A 24,434-nucleotide genomic window follows, 5' to 3' on the forward strand; every position below is an offset into this window, starting at 1 on the left:
CTTAAAGACGCACCGACCCCTGATTGGTCAGCCTGTCCCCAATAGCGGCCCAGTCCACCAAACCAGTGTAGGTCCACGCAACAGCACGCCCGTCACGTTTCGCACATGGATCGGGGATGAGGTGACCACGCCACACCCTGTGTACAGACGGAATCAGGGCGGCTGTGCTGCCGGGTGGGGGGGGGGAGCGGCTTGTGTAACAGCTGTACGAGCCAGTGGCACCGACAGCAACCAGTTGCGCCAGTACCGCGCGCCCCGCTGAAATGTCTCGTACGCAGAGGAGGCGGCGCATGCAGCGGCCTCTCAGCGCGACGAGCACCGACAACTAGTGGGGGATTACGCGGACGCAGTTTGTGTACGCCAGCGGTTACATGTTCGTGTCGCCGCCGCCGCTGTAGTCACTTGTCGGAGGAATGAGAGGCCTGTGCGGGGCTCTGAAAATGGGACTGTTCCTGCACGCTGTGGGCTCTGTCACCCCCACCGAGTCTGCGGTGGACCGGGTAAGGCTGAGCTCTTCAAAACAACTCTCCTTCGCAGAGCTGCTAGCCTAGCCGCTCCCGACTTCAGGGGGGCTAAGTTAGCAAACTATCCCCCTAGAAATGTATCCGCTTATTCAGCGGCACACACGGCCCCCAGCACAGCACCTGGTCCGGGCTGTCGTGAAACATGAGCCTCAACTCGCCCCGTGCTGTCAGGGAAGATGTTAGCACGCCTGCTAAGCTGCTATGGCTAATGCAGCTAGCTGAAGTGCAAGCACAGTGAGTCAGGGCCTGGCTCTGCTGTGTTTACGGTGGAGCTCTGACATTTTACACAGTAGAGAGTTGCATAAACAACAGAAGCAGTCCTTCAGGTATGAAGGCAGCCACACAAGTCGACTTCCCCACAGTTGAATAGCGAGCCGAGCCTTGTGATTACCTTTTGCTAGCACAACAGAAAAGAGCTCCTCTTGTATTTGTCAGTCAAGTTATTAGTTGTTATTGTTGCTGTGTCTTGACTGATCTCCTCAGAATCTCCTGGCCACTAGCAGTTCTGGTCTTTAGAGAGAAGACTGTATCAATGTGAGCATTCTGACTGAGTTGAGACGTCAGAAAACTTTGTACAGTCCAAACAAAACACAAACATTCAACTCCACAGACAATGACATTGTTTTATACGTGACTTCAATATCATTTATGATGATTCACAGGTGGTTAGTATAACAACTTTACATTCAAAATTAATAAGACAAGTCAGCGACATTTTCTTTTGTCAAATGTTATCAAAGGATATTTTTTAAATGTATGTAATAACCTATATAACTTTCAATCGCATTTATACATCGTTGTGGAGACCGGAAGGGGTTCCCATATGAAGTATCAGTCACCTTAATAGCGTAAAAAAAAATTGCTTTGAGAAATCAATCAAGAATTTGAGAAATGTCCTATCCCAAAAGGTTAAAGACAGTGAAAAACAATTAACTGCATCGGCCACAAGGATCCAGACCAGCTCCAAAATGTAATGGATTCCTCCTTGACCCATATCTCATCTTCAATCAAGTTTTCACCAAATGGAAATCTTTACAGTTTTTATTTGGCGTGAGCTCACTAACAAACAAACATACAAACTAACCAACAAACAAACGGACAGGAGAGAAAAACATAACCTCCCTGATATTGTTTGTTTTGTTTCGTATGGTCACTCGTACGTCATTTGAGTGGGTGGATTAATGTCACCAGTCAGCATACGGTACTCTTTCTTATCAGCGTGTGACATTCATGTCAGGAATTGTCCTTGATTATTTGACTGGTAAGTGTAAAAATAGTAATGGACAATCCTTGTACATAAAAATTCAGTCATATCATTTATTATTGATGTGCTGTACTGTAAAAAAGAAAATCCAGTACCAACCGGAAAACATACTTTAATTGGTAACACATAAATTATTATAATATAATAACATACATTTTTTTTCTAATTAAAGTTATATATTTTATCAATGTTACTTTTAGCTGACCAGACTTTATTCGTTTGTCTGTTACAAATTGAAGTATTTTAAATTGGTCCAACAGTTTTCTTTTTCGGAGTCACAAACAAATAAAGAATCTATTTAGTAACTACACTAGTGTGATAAGAAAATGATGACTATGTAACCACAAAGCTGTAAACTACAAAGCAGGACATGTTTACAACTGCATGTTGAAGCCCAGTACATGTAGGTCTATGCTAATGTGCAGTCAGAGTGGCACGTGTTAAGAGAAGCAGTAACAACAGACACTTCAAAGACTCCTGGATGCATCAGACAAAAAAAGACTTCTTTATGAGCTTGACTAATCACAATCTATCAACAATTACATAGTTCAAAAGATTATATTAATAATCTACATTTAAATCAGCATTGTCATCCCCTGCACTATCGTGTTCCTTTTGACCACAACGATGTTTAAATGCAAATTTGTATGTCAAAAGCATATCAACTATTGCTTTGCAGGGTGTTGGCTTGCCAGTTGCCATTACTATAAATATAAGCTTTATGTTACTGTGTTTGTCCTGAGAAAGCATATATGTATGCCCATATCACAACCTGACCAATTCCTCTATTCAAGATAGATTTGTCTTTGTTTTATCAGCAGATAATGAGTTAAAATATCTCTGTAGGTTCTTGTAAGTGCTGAGGTTTAAAGTTCAACTACCATTAAAGAAGCAAAAATACAAATCCAGTTAATATTGTTATCACGTGCAGTATCATGTTCTATTTGTTATCAGTGGACGCCAGCATGTGCATAAACCATTGAGTAACAAACAACACTTTTATTTTAAGAAGAGCTCATGTAGCAAATTTACGACGGGACAGAAGTGAGTCCTGGCTGAGACAAAGGTAATATCGCATGGGCCTGTGTAATATATAATATTTAATTAATCCCTATAAATCTCCACACAACACAGAGTCAGCATTATGGTAACCAGTGATAACTTTTCTCTGTCAGACATTTTGAATAGTATTATCCTAAGCAGTTTACAGGATGAAAACTGCATCATACAGATAATTATTTGAGAGAGGTCACATTCAGGTTAAGGTGTTGTATAGTTATGTTGAATCTGTTTTTGAACTCTCACTATGATGCATTATCTTTGGTTAAGATGAAGGTTTAAGTTCATCTCATGAATATATGATCAATATTTACACTCTTTAATTTATGTTTCTCCCCCAAATCCTGAGGGAAATATCCAACTGTTAAAGGGATAATTCACAGAAAAATTCAAATTCACTAATTCTATTAGCCACCGTTCCGATGAAGGGGTGGGTGAAGTGCCTGAGATCACAAAACACTTCAGGAATTTCAAGGGTAAACAGCATTGCAGCAGAATCCAATGCAATTGAATTCAATAGTGACCTAAACTTCAGAAGTAATAAAACAGAAAAAATATGACATGCGTCCATACTGCTCCTGCGGTGTCACCCAAGTGTCTGCAAGCCCCGACATTTATATTCAACTCTAAACCAGGTCACTTACATCGTGTAATTAGCCTCAATTTTCTCTGATGGCTTCCTACGAGGTGCATTCACAGACCCTCGGACAAACCATCGTCTGGCTATGTCCGCTGTCCTGGCCACTTCCAGTGGACTTTAAGGCTTAAAAAGTTGTGTTACAGTTTTTTTCGATTGCATAAACACTAAAATCAAAAGTATAACACAATTATCAAACCTGTCACTCAAGGAGCAACACATTGGCCCAGATCTGCACCACTATAAGCACAATTTCAGCTTCACACTTTTTGCAAAACAATACACACAGTGATCTGCAAAACGGTAAACATACTTGTATACATTAAACACAGAAGTATATCAAGATGTCACTTCCTTGCAATTCCTAAGCACTGCCTGTCAAATGACCACCCCTATGGGCCAATTGGTTAAACAATTGGTTAAACGCCATCAGGTGTTCAAACACATGATTGCTTAATTGTAAACACACCAATCAAGTTTAAGCACTTTAAAAATGCATCAGCTGAGTTCACCTGTTGTCAACCAAAATGGAGCTTGTGCTCAAAAAAGAAGAAGAGTGAGTGAGAGAAGGCTGCGGCTGCAGCATTAGTAATGATGTTGTGTGTGATTTTGCATACTGCACACATAACTTTCAGAATGTAAATGTACTGTATTCCAGACCTATGCTGAACTACACAATCTTATCTTTCACTGTATTTTTCTGAGAGTTTTACAGATGGATGCTGAGGTAATCGCATGAATTCATATACATAGATGAGGCAGGGTTCATAGGACAAAATCAAAAAGGAGAGGCAGACATATCATTGGCCACGGGGCCATAATCCATGTCCCAGGGCAACGTGGGGGTAACATCACCTTTTTGTGCTGCCACTACACAGAATGGGGTCCTCCTCCGTCACACCAATATGATCCCTTACAACACACCTCACATTCTCAAATGTTTGGAACGATTACACAACATCGTCACAGCAGTAAACCACAGGCACCAGATGCAATCCATTGTCATCTGGGACAATGTGTCATTCCACCGCTCTGCTCTGGTCCAGAACTGGTTTCAACACCATCCACAGTTTACAGTACCATACCTTCCACCATACTCTCCGTCTCTAAACCCAATCAAAGACTTTTTCTCGGCATGGCGGTGGAGGGTTTGCGATCTCCAGCCCCAGGCTCAGGTACCCCTCATTGAAACTGTACTGGATACAGAATGTTCTGCTTGTCTGATATTTGTCGAGCTTACAGTGTTATGCACACTCCTGTTGTAGCATGAAAACTGGGACATGTTTTGTTGTGATTCTCCATGTTGACATGTTGACAGATTTGGGGATATGGAGAGAAATAAATTGAATTTTCATGGGAGTGCAGCATTGGTCTTGTGTAGTGTTTGGTGAATTTATTGTATATTTGCACTTTCTCAGAGTACTTCACTTATAGAACTCTAATCACTGAGAACTGGAATTGCTAAAAGTGTTTAAGGTTAGCAACAGCAGTCTGTAACTGGCTAAAGCAGAATTAAGTCATATGAAGCGTGTGTGTTTCATATGGCAAAAAAATAAGTGTATAGTTTTTACAAGAGTGTTTAGTTTTGCAAAGGATCTGAGGTGTTCTGCTGATTGGGTGTGTGGTTGTGCTGATTGTGTTTAGTGTTTGAAACACCGGGCCCTGTTTTGAAAATCGTGATTAAGCAATCGAAAAAAACTGTAATGACCTTGTTTCGAGTCGAATGTGAATGTCGGGGTGGCTGACACTTGGATGACACCACACGAGCAGTATGGAGGCATGTTATGTTGTATCTGTTTTATTACTTCTGAAGTTTAGGTCACCATTGACTTTGATTGTATTGGATTCTGCTGCAACAAAGTTTACCCCTGAGACTCCAGAAGGGTTGTGTGGACTCAACCACTTCACCAAACCCTCCATCGACATAGTGCTGAGTAGATTATGAGTGAATTGTCTGTAACCTATCCCTTTAAGCTGCTGAATGCTCCACTGTGTTCACTGGGGATTGTAGGACATGCAAAGTTCATGCAGCCAATGTTCTGCTTGACCTGCCTGAAGCCTCTTGTTTCAGCCTCACTGGTAACGTTAGTGATAAGATCGTAGTTATTCAATAGTTAGAGCTGGAGTTTGTCTTCGTCTTCGTCTTGAAGCTTTAGCCGCTGGCAAACGAACTGCATTTTCCTAACCATGAGATAACGTTTATCAGCTCACACAACCTTGTTCAACTCTACTTCTCAGCTGTTGCTTTGTGGGAATGTACAGTTTTGGTGACTGTGACAAATATGCCAGCAGTTGTTTTTTTTGTCCCAAACAACCTTGATGTCTATGAAAGAGCACCTTTCTTTGTCGCAGGACAGGATAATACAGAAGGGGTCAGCGGGTTCTCTTTGTGCATTGGCTAACTCGCCTGCTCCTACGGACTGCTGATAAGTGGATCAGCTCTCGTGTTGTGGTCAAGACTAAAAACTGTAGCCACTTATCTCCAGCAGCAGTATTCGATATTCACCAAGGGATTATTGAGCTGTTCTCACTGTCTGCACGTTTCAACAGCTTCTCATTATTGAGGCTGATTATTTTCTAATACAACAATGATTTCTGGGACAGTTACCAAACCCGCCTTTAATGTGGCGGTGCAGCATGAGAGAGGTGGATGGTTTGTTTAGTTTGAGCGCACATGCGCCAACTTTGTGTTCTGCGTGTTGCGGTTGCTCCTGTTCTTTCTCGTAAGCAATTTTCTGTGAGGTGAACATTGAAGTTGTTCTGATTGGTGGGGAGACAGAGGAATCTGGTTTGTCTAGATTCTTATCTTGGTCATGGTCTATCAGGAGACGTAAACACAAACGGATAGAAATGGTTTCAGATGACCTACACTTTTTCAGTAGCAGAGCTTCTTTTGAGTCCCATTTGAGTTAAAGATTTTTTGTGTCAAATCCAGACCTCTTTCAATTCTCTCTTACGCAGCACAGACTGAAAAACCAAACAAACTCTCAAAATCTCTATCAAATTGCAAAGGGGTCTATGCCAACCCAGTGGAGAGCATATGGTGCAGAATAGCTAGCGAGCCAATGAAAACAGTTATCAGAAAAGCTATCAGAAAACAAAAGGAGGAACAGAACATTACATGTTTATTACACGGAAAATTAAATCCCTCTGTGTCAGTCTGGGGTTTTGAAAAAAATCTTGTTGACAAAGCTGAAAACAGCTGATGAGAAATGATTCATCTGTCCGGAGTAGAGAGGTTGCAGCCCCTTGTCAGTAATCTTTCCTCTGTTAAGGCTCTGTGTTTGACTTTCTCACAGATTTTCTCCACGTTTCCCTCACTGCCAAACACTTTGCAAAAAACTGTCTCACCACTGCGTACGCCTTATTATCACTCGGCCCAGGCCCAGTTAGGAGCCCGCTCTCCACTGCTGGTTGGAAATTTCCGTAGAGCAATCCGCGTCGTCCACTGTTTTGGCCTGGGTGGGTGTGGGGTGAGGGGGTGTGTTTGTGTGTGGGTGTGGATGGGTATAGGGTGGACGGACGGAGAGGGAGGGAGAGAGCGAATGAGAGTGTTTGAGAGCTGTTTGACTTTTTTCTTCTATGGTACAATGAGCTGAGAGGTGGAGAGGACCTGGATCATCATCATGCCTCTCAATCTGGGACCTGCACTGGTAATCTATATAAATAATATAAATAAAATACATAGAAGGATCATGAAGAGAATCTAGAGGAAAAACGTGTAAAGGATATTGCAGGAAAAAACCACAAACATTTCTCAGGAGAGGATTTTCGTTACACACAGTTGTCTCTATGCTGATGTGTCTGATGTTATTCTCTTCTAGCCTGTGTGCTTCTTTTTACAGGTATTGCATTAGTGTGTAGGAGTGATAACGTTTGACCAGGCAGAGCTGCTATAGTTTGGTCTTGGACAGTTAAAACATACAGCGAACTGTTGGACCAGAGAAAAATGCCTTATTGAGTTTTGATGAAAGTGGACCGTTGTGCCAAACTTCTTCTGACTGTGTGTCCGATCTTTGGGAACATGCTGAGTAGTTTTGTGCTGGCTGCGATTCAAACATTTGCACTTGATATGGGCCCTGAACGTCGATGCAATTCTAGTAGCTTACAGGGACAAGTGGCCGGGACTTGTTTACTCCAGATTCATTGCTAAGTATAAATGTTTGCGACTAGATATCTGCAGTGTTATTATTCTAAATTGAAGACCAAGGGCAGAGTGTAAAAAAATAGATACAGTGTCCTACTTTTATGCTTCATATTAACTGTACACTAATGCAATATATGCTAATTTTCATAGGATACCCGTTATTTTGTATTTTGTGTTTAAGAAATCAACATACTTCACCTAAGAAAAGAGTTACCCCTTTTTTTATCCTTAGCTTGGAGTAATATTTCCGTTTCCATTATGCAACAGTTGTGTATATCAGCAGCACACTCTGGGAAAGAAAAGAATGCATACTGACTTTATTTGAGAATAACGTGCGTTAGTGTTATCTGTTTTGAAACTCTATATATGGAACTGGAACAAGGGACTGGGGCATGTTTCACAGGACTGAAGAACAACATAAATCATGAAGTAGCTCCATAACAAAGTAAAGGCTTCTTGCATAAAGGGGCATTTAAAATGTCAATGTAGGCAAAACACGGATAGAAATGATAAAATCCTCTGCCCTTAACCCTCGACGAGACTGAGGAAAAACCCCAATAAAACCCTTTTTAAAGCACAGAGAGAGAGAGAGAGCTGCACCTGAGGGGATCCCTCTCCCAGGATGGTTGGAGGTTCAATAGGTGTGTTGGGGAACAGAGCACATCAACAAAATAACAATATTAACAACATTCATGAAAGACGACAATGTTTACCATAAATGGAGAGGTGTATCAATATTTCTTTAACAGGTCCAGTCAATTAGTCTTTTATTCTCTTTTTAATTAGTTTGGAGAAATTTTGCACTTGCAATGCAAACACGTTCTGCAGCTAAGGACTATCCCAGTATCTTCCACACAGTGAGGCTCACAGCTGAGTCTTATTGGTTGTAAGAAACAATATGGATTCTCGCTATTGGCATGTTTTATGGCTCTGGTTTTATACCACTGCACATTGTGACCAAATCAATTTTCTGTGTAATTGCAGGTAATTTATTCCTTTTGAAGTGACAGTTTCTTTTCTGTCCATCTTGTAGAGTCTGCTGCACTGTGAAGGCGTTAATAACCAGAGCTACATCTGTGAGTCGGGACACTGCTGCGGAGAGTCTCAGTGCTGCAGCTACTACTATGAGCTCTGGTGTAAGTGTCTCATTCTTCTTTCGTTTAACTTCTTTCTTTATTAGGTCCTAATACACATAATTTGACAGAGTGAGTCTTTTTCATGTTAAACTACTATGATACAATGTTAGTAGTTCACCGTTGAGCAGGAAGAATAGACATTGTAATTGGACAGAGGGAGGAAATACAGAGTTGAATCTTTTTTATAGAGATTAAAAAAGGAACTGAGAGCAGATAATGCGACAGCCACTCAACCACAATGTTAAAGCCCATTTCTCATATCTTTCAACCTTTTCCTATTAATGTGGCTATTTTGCGACTATGAGCTATGCTTACTTTACAATCACCATCTCTGTTGCAGTGATCTTAGGACAAAAGGTCTCATGCAAAGCAGTGTGTATCAGGGCAGTCAGCATGAGCCTCATATCATTTCAAATGAACATGAATCTTTTCAATCTCTTGTCTCTGACGCTGCCCAGCAGTAAAGGGATTCCAGGTGAAGCCATGTTGAATGGTCACTATACTAACTTTAAGGGCTCTAAATCAGGTTGCAGGTGGACTTAACCTTGGAGCCTGCATACACCAGAAGCCAAACACTCACTCTTTTAGGCTGACTGAGGAATAGGTTGGCACCCATGAGGAAAAAGCTAAATGCACATGTTTTTGAAGGGCAAGTCATCTCACTGGTGGTGAATGGTATTTATCCAGAACGGAGTAAATCACATGGTCAAACTGATTTCCATGAGAGTTGCTGTTTTGAACAAGTCATTATCAACCTTAATGTATTCATAATGTATTATAATTATGACAATTGTTATACTGTCCGGTCCTGCCACAACTTCTCCTGCACATTACCCAACAATGGTTTGAGGTGTTCTATTTACAGTAACAATTAACAGACTGCAGAGAAAATAGTCTAACCCATACAGGATTAGTACCAGAGCTGAATTAATATATCAGGTATTCTGATCTTCCAGCCAAATATTTCAGCTGCATTGTGTCTGTGTTAATGTTGTGCAACAAAGAACAACATGTTGCAGTTTCGAAAAGCCAAAGAAAAACCATGTCATATGTATGCAATGTGTGATAGTATAACATGTGTTAAATCTTGTGGAATTGGTTGATCATGATGTGCAGTACTGAGCTCAACATTTTGTAGTTTACATTCTTATATCTCTGAGACACAGTCCTACTTGCAGCGTTGTCCTTGAAGAGGCGTTCTCCACATTTCAGTGTTGATGTAATGACGTGTGTATCTCAGACACACAGAAAACACAAACTGACTGGCTTTTTAAGCTTCACTCAGTTTTGGTTCCCTGCTGCTGTTTAGACATGACTCTAGACAGTACAGGTTCACAAATAATTATTTAGAAGAAATGTTTAACTTCATGCTACAATAAAAAACACAATGATCTTTAAGAGACACATTGTGCTCGCATGTGTTTTAATTATTATCGTCATAATTGTTACACATTTTCTCTGAATATATATATATATATATATAATATAAAATTCATTTTTTTTTATATATATATTTATTTCCCTGCTGGCTTTGGCAGAAATAATCATGAATCATGAGGTCATCATTAAGAGATGAAAGCTAATCACTGTGGCCTGACATTAACTATAGTCTGGACATTTTCCTGAAATTTTCCATATGTGACAAGTGACAACACAAATCCCAAATCAGTTGCCCCTGACATTTTCTGGAACTTTTCCTGCCAGCTCCCTAGCAAAATGTCCGGAAAATCAGCAATGTCTAGATGAGTTCACAGCGAGCGAGTGGGAGCCTGGATGAAGTTTAAAACACACGATGGACACAATTTTTTTTTACAAATAACTCAGAATAAAAAAGAGGAGCTACACGTTGAAGACAAAGATGTCAGCTTGGAAAGAAAACGACAGAGCGACGCCAGTGTCGCTGAACTGTGAACAAAAACACATTGAGTATACAGTGGAATTTATAAATCATGTCATGCCGGAACCAATTTTCTGGACATTTTGCAGAGTTAATGTCTGAAAACGGCTAAAAAATTCAAAACTGTTCTATGGTGCAATAGCTTATACACTACTCAAAATATAATAGTGAATATTATTCCATTTTTAAAATAGATCCAACTAAATCATATAAATAATAATAGGGAATAGCTTTAAATTCTTTCTTCAAATCCATAGTGCAGTACAGACAATATAAAGGCATGTGAAAGTTTCACAATGTGAGAACCAGATGTTGGCTGGGTTGGCTCGGCAGTGGTATGTTTGTGCTAACAGCAGGGACTATATGTTACATCACCACATGCTACAGGGAAACATGCATATTATCGAGCATAGTTTTTCCTGTGTTAAAGTTTTCTTCACCATGTGAGTTAAAAATATCAATGGATAACACAATCAACAATCTTTGTTCCACTTTAAATACAACATGTCTGTGTTTGTTCTTCTGACCGTAGGGTTTTGGTTGGTGTGGGCGATCATCTTCATTCTGAGCTGCTGCTGCGTGTGCCACCATCGCCGCACCAAGCACCGGCTGCAGCAGCAACAACGGCAGCACGAGATCAACCTCATCGCTTACCGTGAAGCACACAACTACCCCGCTGTGCCCTTCTACTTCAGTAAGAGCACTGGCACATGTTAGAACTTGAATGTGTTCATATTTGTATCTTGTACATATATATGTTAAGTCTCCTTATGATTGCTGTCAGCAACTACTCAGATTTGAGTATCTAAAGCTGCAGTTTCAAACAATGTGTGAAACAGGTTGCTTATGATGACAAGCCCACAGAGCATTGTTCAGCTTCTTTCAGCTTGAAGAGTATTTTATTTTCCTTCAGCTCAATGTTTTGTTTTAACTGCCTTCAACTTCAGAATTCTGGTTCAAACCCTTGTTTTGATTTTCTTTATATTTTACTTACTGTATGACATGGTGGCAAAGTTTTCGCCGTGGCAGGTTACTAGGTTTAAATGTCACCAGCAAAAACAATAGGTTCAGTCCAACAGATCTCATCTGCTTTATTTCTGACCATGTCAAATTGTGATCAGACCAGTCAAAAGCAGAGAAAAACTTAGAAGCTAGTCGGTGAACAAATCTGAGTATTTAGGTCCAAATATCTCAATCTGGAGATGGTGCTGATCAAAACATTGGGGAGAGTGAAACTCGACTCCAGAAGAATGCTGAGGTTTTTCCCTTTGGTGATGTGTAAAGAGCCGTCTCTTTGCTGTCTTAAAGGGATAGTTCACCGAAAAATAAAACTCACAACATTTGATGCATGAACTTTACGTGTTAATCCTAAATCTTCCAGTACCAATCCAAGATTTCTCACTTCATTCAGTGTTCAAGTCCGCTGGTCAGAATAATTTAACTATATATTGATGAATATAGTAAAATCAATACAATATTCATCTGTGGTCTATATGAGGGGATTTTAAGTACCCTTATAAGTAAATATAGAAAAAACAATAAGCCTCCCAATACAAGGGAGGTCATACAACACTACACCTCTGAGGCAAACATTTCAGCTAGGCTGAGTCAGCTGATTGCTTTACTGTAAACAAATGAATCAACACTGTGAACACACTATCCTGATGCAAACTTTCATTTCAGTCCAGTACATGTCTGCGGATAATGTGTGTATATAATGACTGGACCTCTGCTTCATTGTTTCTGTGTGAAGCTTCGTCAATATTTTTTCAGAGACATCGAACTGAGGAATATGACACTAGTGAGGAGCAAAGTCAGTGGCTCCTGACTCAAATGTAATGTTTGCACTGAGATCCATCCCTGGTTTCACACAGCGTCAGAACCTTCCCTGTTTGCATGCCCCAGTTTTCAGGAAGAGGCAAGCATTTCTCTCTTGGTACCTTGCCAGTGTTGCAACACCATCTCGCTTGGAGCTGAAACAGCCCTCGGCACAGAATGAACCAGATATTAACTGTTTTGTCACAAAGTGGTATAGAAACTTCAGTAAGGTCACATTGGAATTTGCACAAGTCAGACAGTGGTGTTTTTTTCAAGAAAGAGTGACTCATAATTCTTGCTCAACTGATATTGTTGTCAGTGCAGATGCAAATTAATGTTTTTCCTATTTAACACTGTTTTTTCCATCCTCCCTTTAGGGTTTCTGCCAAACTACCTCCTGCCTGACTATGAGGAGGTGGTCAATAGACCACCGACTCCTCCCCCTCCCTACAGTGCCTTACACACAGGGCCATCCTCAGTGGCTTCTTGTCCCCTGGCCTCTGAGCCGCAGGAGGGACACTGTCCAGCCATCCAGCCTACTCCACTGCCCCAGGTCTCTGAAAGTCTGTGTTGCAGACCCAGCACAGAGGAAGCACAACTTCCCATTTCAGACTTTAGGCCAAAGCCTGACAGCAAGCCCATGCAGACTCCACAAGATTCAGGCGTGATACTCCTCTCAGATGGGCTCAGTAGGGAGGCACTCACCAGCCAGGAGAAAAGAAGCGGAGATGTGGAAGAGTCTTGCAAGGACCCCCTGCTGAAGGACCTGTCAGAGGGTTGCGCTGAGGACAAAGATCGGCTCCCCAATGGAAGGAGGAGGCGATTCACAGGGGACTCTGGGATTGAGGTGTGTGTGTGCAGCACACGTGGGAGCGGCAGTTGCAGTGGAGTAGGAGGGACGGGCCAGGAAGGCAAAGAGTTGAGGGAGCTGGAGAGCCTTCTTGGGCGCGAGGGACATGGCGACAACGATGAGGAGGAGGGGGAAGATGCGGGTGATTTCTGTGACAGCTGCGGTCATCGGGCCTCCTTCAGCGTGGAGGAGGAGCAGGTGCTGGGTGGGCTGGAGAGGCCGGCTGCTCGTGGACCTTCAGGATGTCCTCAGGCGGCTCAGCAGATAGGCAGCGGCTCGCTCCACCCTCCTGTGTGCCTCCTCCTTCACACCATCAACGAGCAGGAGGGGCCACACCACAGCACCAGCACTGAGCCCCAGGGCTGAAACACAGCTGACACGGTGTTGTAGTGTTGTTAGGACAGGATATAGAGGCACGTGCTTTTGTATTTAAGTGTATTGTCTAAATGCTTTCTAAGTGAGTATTTTTATGAATGTGTGCATCTTAGATAAAATGGGTGTGGAGGAAGTGGAATCTCAACTGAAGCGAGTGAGATCCAAAGGTTCCACACTGGAACAGTGGCCTTAACCTGTGTATGTTGGGTTAGTGGGGCCGTAAAAGCCCTCTAACAGCCTGTGGCAATTGAGACTTCTCACACTGCTCACAAACACACACAGTCTGTCAGATGTCCGTCTCATACAATGGAGTCTACTGACAGTCAAAGACTTGATAGCTGAAGCTGTGATGTCAGAACAGGATGTTCACTGCCTAGGATGAACTGAGCTCCTCCTCAATGGGTGCTTGGAACAATTCTGCAAAGCCGCTCTTTCCGTTATAATAAAAAGAAAAAAAAACACACCCAGCAGGGACATTTTGAGGGAGTGGAATGTGGAAGTACCACAGTGTGTGTTTTTTATGCAATCCGATACTGTACAGGGACACCTGAACAAGACTGCGTGGGACGTCCTGTTATTCTCATGCTTCTAAAGTGCTTTGTTAGCGATTTAAAAACCGCTTTGCCTTGTTCTCATTTGTTGTTCCTTAACTTCCCTGCTAGCGATAGTGTAAGTGCATTAACAGATCTTTATGTGAGCAGTTCCTATTTTGCACAAAATGTATTTAGCTATATATATGAAAGAAAAAAAAAGTCAAGACAACTGTTTTTTTTTATAAACTAAAAGTCTTAAAGGACCGATATGAAAGTTTGTCGTTTGGCTACATCTCCAACATTAGCATTAACAGCTGTCTACTTAGCAGGCTTGAAGAAATATTTTAGGTTCAGACTTTATTCCTTTACTCACAGCGAAAAGTGGAAAGCAGAGCGAATGTTAACTCTTGGTTTGCCTCTATTTCTGTCACTTCATCTTCTGTTAGCGAGTCACCTTTAGTGTCCAGCCTGCTCTGAAAAAGTGGTGCTGCTCAGAGGGCATTGTACGGCCTTTTTTTTTCATGTAAATGCAACAATTGCTAAACCACCACCAAACCGGTGCAGAGAAAACGTACATATAGCACCTTTAAATTTGAGTTAGTTTCTTAAGGTTTTGTTGCCACATCTGTAAGAAATTGACTTCTGTAAATTGTTTGTATACAATCATTTTAAAACATGATTTAATGAATGTTTGTAGAATGTGCCTACCCCAAAACATGCAGAATGTTGATGAACGATTAGCCTCACTGAAAGTGAGAGATTGTCAGCAATCAGGTACTAAAACAGAGAAAAGAATGTTAAGCTTCAGAGATTATAACTGAGATGGGCAACATCATACCTCAAACTTTTGTGTCAGTCACTTCAATAGATTACCACCTTCACCAGCTTCACAGTATAAAAACAAAGATTCACACTCTTAATGTTTCATATCAGCTCAATCGCTACCATTCTCCACTCGTAGTATCCATTGATTGAACATATCTTATAGTTTCCAGTTAAAGAATTTTACCCAAAAGTGATTGATTCTCTAAGTCTTTTCTTTTTTGTATAAGACAGGAAATTCCTCATTTAAATTGTACACAAAACGTGCATTCAACCACACGTGGTAAAATACACATTTTCTTTCAACAGCTGCAGTCAGGTGTGTGGGGAAAGAAAATCCTCTGTGAGGCAAGACAACACCGAAAATGTATGTAGTTTAGATAAATTCATAAATAAGTGATTAGTGAACCATATAAGATAATACATCACCATATGAGGGCCAAAATTCATTTGAAACACAATCTAGTTAACAAGCAATATGTGTAATTCTTCATTGTGGATATAAAGCAAAGAACCTTTAGAAAAAGCATAAAAATAATCAAAAGTTGATTATAATGAAAGCATTTTCACTGGAAAACCAGTCGCTTGAATGTTTTAAAACGAACCTCCAAATCCAAACCACAAGATGATAATCGTTTGTCATCGATACACAAATTGTGTTTGATGACAAATATGCACATGAAACCTGAATTGCCCACAGAGGAGAAAGTGGATGTGATGGGTGAATCTTTCACAAAGTAACTTTTTGTTTGCCCACTCTCTGAAATGAACAGAATCTGGTGATTCTAAATGCTGTTGTGCTGCAGCCATGTCGTTTTCAAGACTTTCCGATATTGTGATTTCTGCAAAGCACAAATGTGTAGGTCTCTCAGATTTATACTAAATATACCATGAAACAATCAAACGCAAGGTGTCTGCCAAAGGCTCTGGGCACAAGATAAAAAAACTAACATCACTTTCTGTAATAATAGTGAGATGACTGAATTTTACTCATCGAAGCCTGAACACACTTTAAAGTGCTTTATCCGCTTTTTGTGACCTAGAAAATGCAATTGTAGTACATGTAGTACAAAGATGAGCTATTTTTCATATCGGCTGAATCCTTTAAAAAATATTCTAACTGTATAAAAATTTCAAAACCACTTTATATTTGCAAATTGAGGACAATATTCTGTAACATGTTTGTGAACCAAAATAGTTGCTTTCATCATTTTTATGGAATCAGTAGCTTTATGTTATGGACAGATTTTCTTTTGTCATTGTGGGTATTATTATTGTTATTAATATTCTTCTTCTGTTGAGAAAAGATGTGTGAAGGGTACATGTGACTAACAATACACTAGACGAGTCTTTGATAACAAGATCAGGGGCATCTCGCCAAAGACACTTTTTCTTTCTTTACCAGTGTGTAAGGTGGTTTTGCACATATTATTTGAATGTTCTGATCATAAGCCATTAATTACAAGTACCAAGATGGACATATGTTTAATAAACATACTCTTTTAAATTCAAGCTGGCAGTTGTGTCTTTGTGGCTCTTTTATCAGACATTTCAAACATTACAGAGTTGGGTTCTTGTTTCTCTAGTCAAGTCCAAGTCAATTTATATATAAAACATTAAAAATAACATAGCTAAAACAGGGTAGATGCAATATAAGATAGAACAAGCCGCCAATAAGACAACTGTAAGACATTGAATGAGGTATAATGTGAGTTAATACCTACAGTGAATTTATTACCCATTAACCGTTTATTATGGCACAGTGAACATTGCACAGTTGAGAAGTGTTAAAGTGACAGTCCATTATGGTGGTGCGTGTAGTTTTACTGGGAGCAGAGCTGGTTGTACAGTCTAACAGCCGCAGGAAGGAACGACCTGCGATACCTCTCCTTCCGACCCTTAGGGTGAATCAGTCTGTTGCTGAAGGAGCTGCCCAGTGATGTGATGGTGACCTGCAGGGGTGGGGGGGGGGACTTGTTGTCCTCCTCTGTCCCACCACCTCCACCGGGTCAAGGTGGTATCCCAGGGCCGAGCTGGTCCTCCTGTCCAGTATCTTCCTGTCAGCAGTAGAAAAGCCTCTGCTCCAGCAAACTACTCCAGAAAAGACAGCAGACGCCGCTACAGAATCATAAAGTCTTCAGGAGCGCCCCCTGGACTCCAGAAGGCGGTGATGTTGTAGATCAGTAACTAACTGTGGTTACACAACTTTTATATATTGCTTTTGATAAAAGTTATATTGCGATTAGTATTGATAATGTTCTCTTCCCTAATATATTTCAACCTTGGACTCGATTTAGCCTTTCCTCGTCTTGATGAGCACTCATAGCTCTTTTTGGCCCTTCACCCATTATAACTCATTCATACAGTTCATCCATATGCAGCACGTCCTCCTCCACACCTCACTCACACTGCCATCAGAGCAGCAACGTGGGGTTCAGAATCTTGTTCTTGGGAATGTGGGATTGAACCACCGATCCATCTGTTAAGTGGACGACCCGCCCTACAGACAGCCGCAGGAGTTCTCAAGGTTCATCCATTTAGATGATGGGTATTCTGTGTTGACATGGTGAACACGCTTTAAATAAATAAATCTAAAGTGAGACCATGTTTATTCATTCCAGGGGACACACGTGGATATCTTCCATCTTGTGGGGCTGCTCAGCTGAGAGGGAACTAACTGGGAACTTCTGCTGTACAACCTGTGGTTCCAGGCGGTGACAGCCAGAGGGCGCTGCTGAGCAGGAAGTGAACTGTAAACATGACTTCATAGCACAGACTGAATATAACTGCGCTGCTGCTGTGGACTTTACACTCGAGACAATGGCTGAAGACAAGAGGTAAGAAAAATAATCACACTGAAAACTTCACTTTGGCCTTTTTCATCCTCGCATATTATCTCTCAGCTGGGTCAGATTTGAATTTGCTGACAGTACGTTAGCGTCAGAGGCGAGTTACACATGTTTACATGCGATATTACAACTGTGAACTGGTGTTAGCAGGTTAGAGGAAAGTTAAGTAAACTCTGTATTGTACATGGAGCATTTGAAGTTCAGTATGTTTATTATGTATACTTATATTTGCAGTACTTGTGGAAAAGGCTTCCATGACAGCTCCGTTCACGTGGACGTGAAGGTAACACAAACCCATGTCACACTGGTCAACATAGATGTCTCGTCCGCGTTGCCGGCCAATGGAGTCGAACGTTCGCACATGGCGGCCATCTTGCCACAGGCAGCTCGCTCACCCATAACATTGTGTTAGTAGTGGAACATGTACTTTTTAATTAACTATAACTTGCTCAATTTTCAACCGATTTTTAAACGGTTTGGTTTGTTATAAACGCTGGAGATGTAGTTATGACACTGCATACTTATTAATAATTATGTTATGTTCTAAAAAATAGAATAATGTTCTTAAAAATAGGTACAAGATTTCCCTCTACAAATGAGATGTATACTTATGAATAATTATAACCATGGGTTTTCATATGAAAATAACATTAAACAGAACAGATGGGGCCATAAATACACACATGCATAAGATTTGTATGTTAAATCAATATACAGGCAACTAAAACTCAACATACAGAATGGCAACATGAGACATATGTATAAAAGTGACATTTCTTTGCAGTAAAAAAAAGGTGTAAGATTTCCATTTACAAATATATATATAAAGAAATGCTGCATGTTGAAAATTCCCACCCTCTAGAGAGAACTAGACTACTGTGGAGGTATACAGATGGAGGACCAACATAAAAAATTACCCAAAAAACAGTGAAATCAATATAAAAAAAAAAACAATAAGTACTACAAAAACACAATAAGGACTTCACATAAGAAAGAAATAACTACACATGAAACAAACAAAACAAAATTAATACAAGATGTAAATGCAAAACAGAACAGAATGAGGATGTGCAATATGCAATAAACTATAGTGTGTGTAAATGTAACACAGAATTGATGCGTGGGGATAAGAGTCAAAGACAGATGGGGTCAGTTGCAGCCGGGAAGAAGCTGGTCTTGTCCACTGGCAATAAAGTCAGCAATTTCCTGTATAAATCATAATGCAAGATGTGAAACCTCAGTTAAATCATGTGCAGCTTAAGTTATATTGAAAAGAAAGAACAATTCTGCCTCTCCCATAAATGTAAAATTACTCGGTACTAGCCTAGCCTAGCCTAGCCGTGGTACACAACTAAGCTGCACGATTAAGTCGTTTTTCGGAGAGAAAAGCTGCGATTTCAACATGTTCAAGCATCCAGAATTATAACCACATTAATAACGTTTGTAAGAAACCAAACCATTTGTAAATCCGTCAAGATTTCAGCGAGATAAGAGTATAAGTGTTTGAGCAGATCACTGACCCTACCTCAGGTTCCACAGATCCTTCCAGAAAGCCTGTCTGTGGCAAGATGGCCGCCAGTGATGACGTTCTAGACTCCGCCGGAAGACATCTAGTGCTGGTCAACCTAGCTTAAATGCTGCAATTAGCCTTAATTAGCTTTGATTAGCATGTTCAATCACTGCTGATGATTATTACCTCAGTAATGACTAAATAAAGCTCTGTAGTGGTCTGTAATATGTGTGTGTGTGTGTGTGTGTGTGTGTGTGTGTGTGTGTGTGTTTGTGTGTGTTTGTGTGTGAGAGCAGGAATATTATGGAAACAAGCTGAAGCAAACCTCTGACCTGAAGACCAATGCCTGTGTGACTCCAGCCAAGCCCATCCCTGCCTTCATCCGCCAGGCGCTGAAGAAAGTGCACCCTGAAGTCACTGCCAGGTGTGTTGTTGTTGTTGTTGGTGGTGGTGTTAGCGCTGCACCCTCCACTCTTGTCTTCTCCCTGCATCAAACTGACTCTGCCTGTGTGTTGTGTACTATCCTCTTCAGGTACTATGGCTGTGGCCTGGTTGTGCCGGAGGGTCTGGAGGAATGCATCATCCTGGACCTGGGCAGTGGCAGCGGGAGGGACTGCTACATGCTGAGTCAGCTGGTGGGCGAGAAGGGCCATGTCACTGGCATTGACATGACTGAGGACCAGGTACTGTGCGTCAGCATCACAGTGTGGCTCACTGATAGGCTGCGGAAGCCTCTTGAGACATTGCCAGCCCCCTGCATAGTTAAATGATGTATGGATTGTATTGATGGCTATAAATGGCTTGTATAATTTTCCAGTTTGGATTATAGAAGACAAAATTCTGCTCATCAGTCTGAACATACTGCTTTATAGTCATTGTGTGATCAAATACCTTTGTCCTATTACTGTACACTTGGGAAATAGCGTTAAATGCAACCAGACATGGGCTCCACAGAAGAAGCCTGACTTGATAAGTATTTTTACTGGCTGATGCCGATACCAATATTAGGGATTAAAAAACATTCCAATTGTTTAAATAAAATTGGCAAGATGTCGTTATCACCCCCACATGACAAAGAAAAGTAATTATGCTTTTCTAGAAATGATAGAAAAACAAGAAATTTGTATATGAAGCATTAAGTACTCAAAAGGCACTTCTGGCAAGAATGAGTGTTATAACTCCAAGAGTGTGTCCCCAACAGCAACACTTCAGAGTCTGTGTTCTCTTCCAGCTCAAAGTGGCCAGGACGTATGTGGACTACCACATGCAAGAGTTTGGATACAAGAAGCCCAATGTCAGTTTTGTCCAGGGCTACATCGAGGCCCTTACAGAGGCGGGTCTAAAGAAGAACTCATTTGATATCATCATGTAAGACATCGTTCAAGTTTCTCTTTGATTCACGTTTTAATGCCGTGCGTTACTCAAGAAATTGTGTTGAGATGTTGGTTTTCCTGCCGTCACACAGTTCCAACTGTGTGGTGAATCTCTCTCCAGACAAGAGGCAAGTCCTGGCTGAAGCCTACAGCATTCTAAAGGTACGCTATTTTCAACCAAGCTCACAAGTATGACACAATACCATAAGAAACAGTGCCATTAAATCTTTTAACTCTGATCCTACCTGGATACGCTATTCCTCTGTTGGTCATCAGGACGGTGGGGAGTTCTACTTCAGTGACATCTACAGCAGTGACAGACTGACGGAGGAAATAAAGAATCACAAAGTGCTGTGGGGTATGTCACATAAATATTTCGTTGCCACGCAAGACAACAGACACCTGCCGGAGTATCAGCGTGTGGATTGTGTTTGTAGGTGAGTGCCTCGGCGGAGCGCTCTGGTGGAAGGACCTGCTCAGATTGGCTGAAGAAGTTGGCTTCAGCCCCCCCCGGCTGGTCACAGCCAGCGTCATCACCGTCGACAACAAAGATCTGGAGGACATCCTGGGTTTGAAACCTTTTTCTTGTGTTTATTTATTTTTGTGTATTGCCTTAATTGCCTGTTTTTTTAACCCATATTTGCACTAATGAGAATTCATTTTTCCAACTGGTTTTGCATTTACGATATTATTTTATTTTTTAGATTATGTGAATATAGCTGAAGCATTTAAGTGTGCATTAGTTCATCTTTCCACCTATTCTTGGTAATTAGTCTTCTGCTTAGGTGGAAGAGGGTGCAGAACGACATGAGACTTCATGAGCCAATGTTGTATCAGAGCTAACAATTTGCCAGAGTTCACACAGTTCATGGAAGAAGTCTAATTAGCCTTAGTGAAGTAGCGACTGCTGCGTGAGTGCACCGTGGGTACGTAGTGCCCTCAAGATAAGGTGACCGGTCAAATTAGGTTATTAGTATTTACAATACTTAGTGTTACAACACAGCTACCATTCCCTTCACCCAAGCTGATTCTCACATGACAAACAAAGCAATGGATTTTTCATGTGGTAATGTTGACTGTTGACTGATCGGCTATTAGTGTACCTGATCAGAAATTATTTTACAGAACTGTTTTGTATTTAATAGGAAATCATCCAAGATTTCAATTGAACTGAGTTTGTAAAACTTCTAATATTGAAAACTTCATAAATGCCAGTACATTGTTTGTGTTTATGTTAGTCAAAGTTCGCATTTTTAAGAAGGCTTGATTTTGTTTTTTTGCTAGTATTTAGTTTTGACTTTAACCTTGTTTTTTGAGAGATTGATGATGTTTACATAATTTACATAATTTGATAATTGCACATAATTATTGAGTGAATTAGACTCATGGGGTTAAATGTCATTTCTCCAGCACAGCTCTGTTTCATGTTTTATTCAGGTTTACATATAAAGCAGTCTTTACTTAACGGACAAAATCCTAATTATGCTCTTGAATCACAGTCTAAAGGTGTATTTACATTATAGATTGTTGTACCTCATTTATTTATCTCTTTACTCTTCTTATAATACAGGTAACTTCAAGTTTGTCTCCGCCACATACCGACTGTTTAAGGTCCCTAAAGGCAACACCAAGCCCTGTCAGGTCATATATAACGGCGGCATTACTGGAGTAGAGGAGAGCTTCCAGTTTGACCACCAGTACACATTCAAGGTGAGAATATCCAGCAGTGTACCTGCAGTTAGGTCTATTGCACATGCACATGTATCAAATGGTACCAAATGTGGGCGTCTTTCACAGGTCGATGGAGTAGTGGATGTGGACGGAGAGGTGGCCAGTATCCTGACACATTCCAGATTTGCAGGAGATTTCACTATCCAGCCGTCTGGAGGCCCTGGCGGGTCATGTGGAGTCAAACCTACGGTCAGGGTCACAACTAAATTCTTAAAAAATATTAAAAGGTCCGTTCGGCCTGTGAGCGCTAGATGTCAGTGTGTTTGTATTATCTGTTTGAAATGTGCGACACACCCAGAGAGGCCAGAGTGAACAAAGTCACACACACACACACACACACACACAACAGGACGCATGCTGCAAGCTCTTATGCACACGCACACACACACACGCACACACTCACATACCCACTCAGACATACAGTACATCCACACACATCCACATGCACAAGGTCAAGCAGCTGTCTTGGAGTCATAACCAGACTCTGGAGTCATGCTGGGGAACCTTGAACAGGAAGGAATGTGTTCTCCTCTCAGCTAACGGAATGCCATCTTATCAGCCGTCATGGCCATTGTGTGTGCACATGCAAACACACACACAAGCACGCGAAAGCACGTCTTCAAACACAACAACATGTTTTTTAATGACTACTCAAATCCCTTAATCACTCGTAACACTTGCTTTCTGCTATTGAGGGATTTTCATTCTGTTTTGTGGAAAAAACACATGCATTTATAATCTCAGTTATTTATCAAAACCTGTGCCTTGGTTTAACCTTTGGACTGCCCCTCTGAGGCCAAATCAGACCCTACACACTTTATTCCAATCAACAACTCTAGTTGGTGATAATAGCCATAAAAAGTCTTTGATCTTGTTCTTAGAGCCGCAGCTACTGTGAAATGAACAACCAGTGTCTGATAACAGACACCAGGAGTATAGATTAATTTATATAGCTCGGTGAATAACAACTTTATTCCCAACATTTTGCAGAATGTCTGTCACATTTACCTGTTTGATACTGGGAAATATGAGAATGTTCTTCAAGCCTTACTCTTGTCTCAGATGAAACTAAATTTGTATGTAATGTTAAAAACAAACCTGAAATCAGGACATAAACTGATAACGATGTCTAACTCTTTTAACAATTGATACAGGCAAAAGTTGAGGACCCTTTCGAGTTGGTTCTTCAGCTGGAGAAGAAAGGACCAGGTTCAACCACAGGGGGGTGCTGCAGCACAAAGTCTGCAACCTGCTGCAAATGATGGGAAGAGCTCAGAGAAATGCAGGCCCGGCATCACACTGTGCATTACAGAAGTGACTGAACTAAATTCCTTTTTATAATACATTCTAAAATATGTGTAATTGACTTTGTAATTAACTCTACTGATCTTATGCTACTTACTTACTTGCATATAAACATATTCAGATAATGTATAATTAAACTTTTAATCAGAGAATAATGTGATGTGAATAAAACGACTATGACCAGGACAATATTCTTTGCCTTTTGCATAATTATTGTTCTTTATTAGCGTTCCACTTTCACCACTACAGTACTTCTGTTACAATACTTTTAATTTAACGAAATAATTTGACAGATTCACATTAATGTGTGCTTTGCAAATTTGTTCTTCTTCTTTTTATAATTATATTGGTAAATTTCTATGAAAGGATAACAAACATGTTAAATCAACTGAATGTATTTATGTTCATTGGACATATATTGTGGGTTTTTACGTCAAGAACAATTTTACCAATAGAAAATGGATATATTTGATTTGAAACAGGCCTGTATTATTCAAAGTATACAAAAATATGTAATAAATTGATAAACCTGAGGGATCAAATAAGGGAATAGGTACTAATTGTATTAGTTTACATGTTTTAATTCTAACCAGTTTTGGAAATA

General features: G+C 40.7%; 2 protein-coding genes across 3 annotated transcripts; both read left to right on the forward strand.

Moving 5' to 3' along the window:
- Positions 1 to 125: 125 nt before the first annotated feature.
- Positions 126 to 16,574, forward strand: wbp1lb (WW domain binding protein 1-like b). Of its 2 annotated transcripts, none has more exons than XM_053418233.1 (4): positions 126 to 500; positions 8,665 to 8,767; positions 11,197 to 11,358; positions 12,860 to 16,574. In XM_053418233.1, the coding sequence occupies exons 1-4, from the start codon at positions 414 to 416 to the stop codon at positions 13,696 to 13,698; spliced, it is 1,191 nt and encodes a 396-aa protein (XP_053274208.1). In that variant the 5' UTR covers positions 126 to 413; the 3' UTR covers positions 13,699 to 16,574. The 2 variants fall into 2 exon arrangements, with proteins under 2 accessions (XP_053274208.1, XP_053274209.1); XM_053418234.1 differs by lacking the exon at positions 126 to 500 and adding an exon at positions 6,999 to 7,137.
- A 1,214-nt stretch (positions 16,575 to 17,788) lies between these two features.
- Positions 17,789 to 24,021, forward strand: as3mt (arsenite methyltransferase). Its single transcript, XM_053419287.1, has 11 exons — positions 17,789 to 17,899; positions 18,146 to 18,194; positions 19,718 to 19,845; positions 19,954 to 20,104; positions 20,653 to 20,789; positions 20,887 to 20,956; positions 21,071 to 21,152; positions 21,232 to 21,363; positions 22,365 to 22,504; positions 22,592 to 22,714; positions 23,680 to 24,021. The coding sequence occupies exons 1-11, from the start codon at positions 17,883 to 17,885 to the stop codon at positions 23,785 to 23,787; spliced, it is 1,137 nt and encodes a 378-aa protein (XP_053275262.1). The 5' UTR covers positions 17,789 to 17,882; the 3' UTR covers positions 23,788 to 24,021.
- Positions 24,022 to 24,434: the final 413 nt, after the last annotated feature.

The sequence above is a fragment of the Pleuronectes platessa genome, chromosome 3, assembly GCF_947347685.1.
Source record: "Pleuronectes platessa chromosome 3, fPlePla1.1, whole genome shotgun sequence".
Lineage (NCBI taxonomy): Eukaryota > Metazoa > Chordata > Actinopteri > Pleuronectiformes > Pleuronectidae > Pleuronectes > Pleuronectes platessa.

Bases quoted from the DNA above. Each gene is read 5' to 3' on its own strand.
- as3mt (XM_053419287.1), top strand. The intron at 20,105-20,652 runs GTACTGTGCGTC...GTTCTCTTCCAG, and splicing joins TTGACATGACTGAGGACCAG to CTCAAAGTGGCCAGGACGTA. The intron at 20,790-20,886 runs GTAAGACATCGT...GCCGTCACACAG, and splicing joins AACTCATTTGATATCATCAT to TTCCAACTGTGTGGTGAATC.
- wbp1lb (XM_053418233.1), top strand. From the start codon at position 414: ATGAGAGGCCTGTGCGGGGCTCTGAAAATGGGACTGTTCCTGCACGCT. The intron at 8,768-11,196 runs GTAAGTGTCTCA...TTCTGACCGTAG, and splicing joins CTACTACTATGAGCTCTGGT to GGTTTTGGTTGGTGTGGGCG. The intron at 11,359-12,859 runs GTAAGAGCACTG...TCCTCCCTTTAG, and splicing joins CGCTGTGCCCTTCTACTTCA to GGTTTCTGCCAAACTACCTC.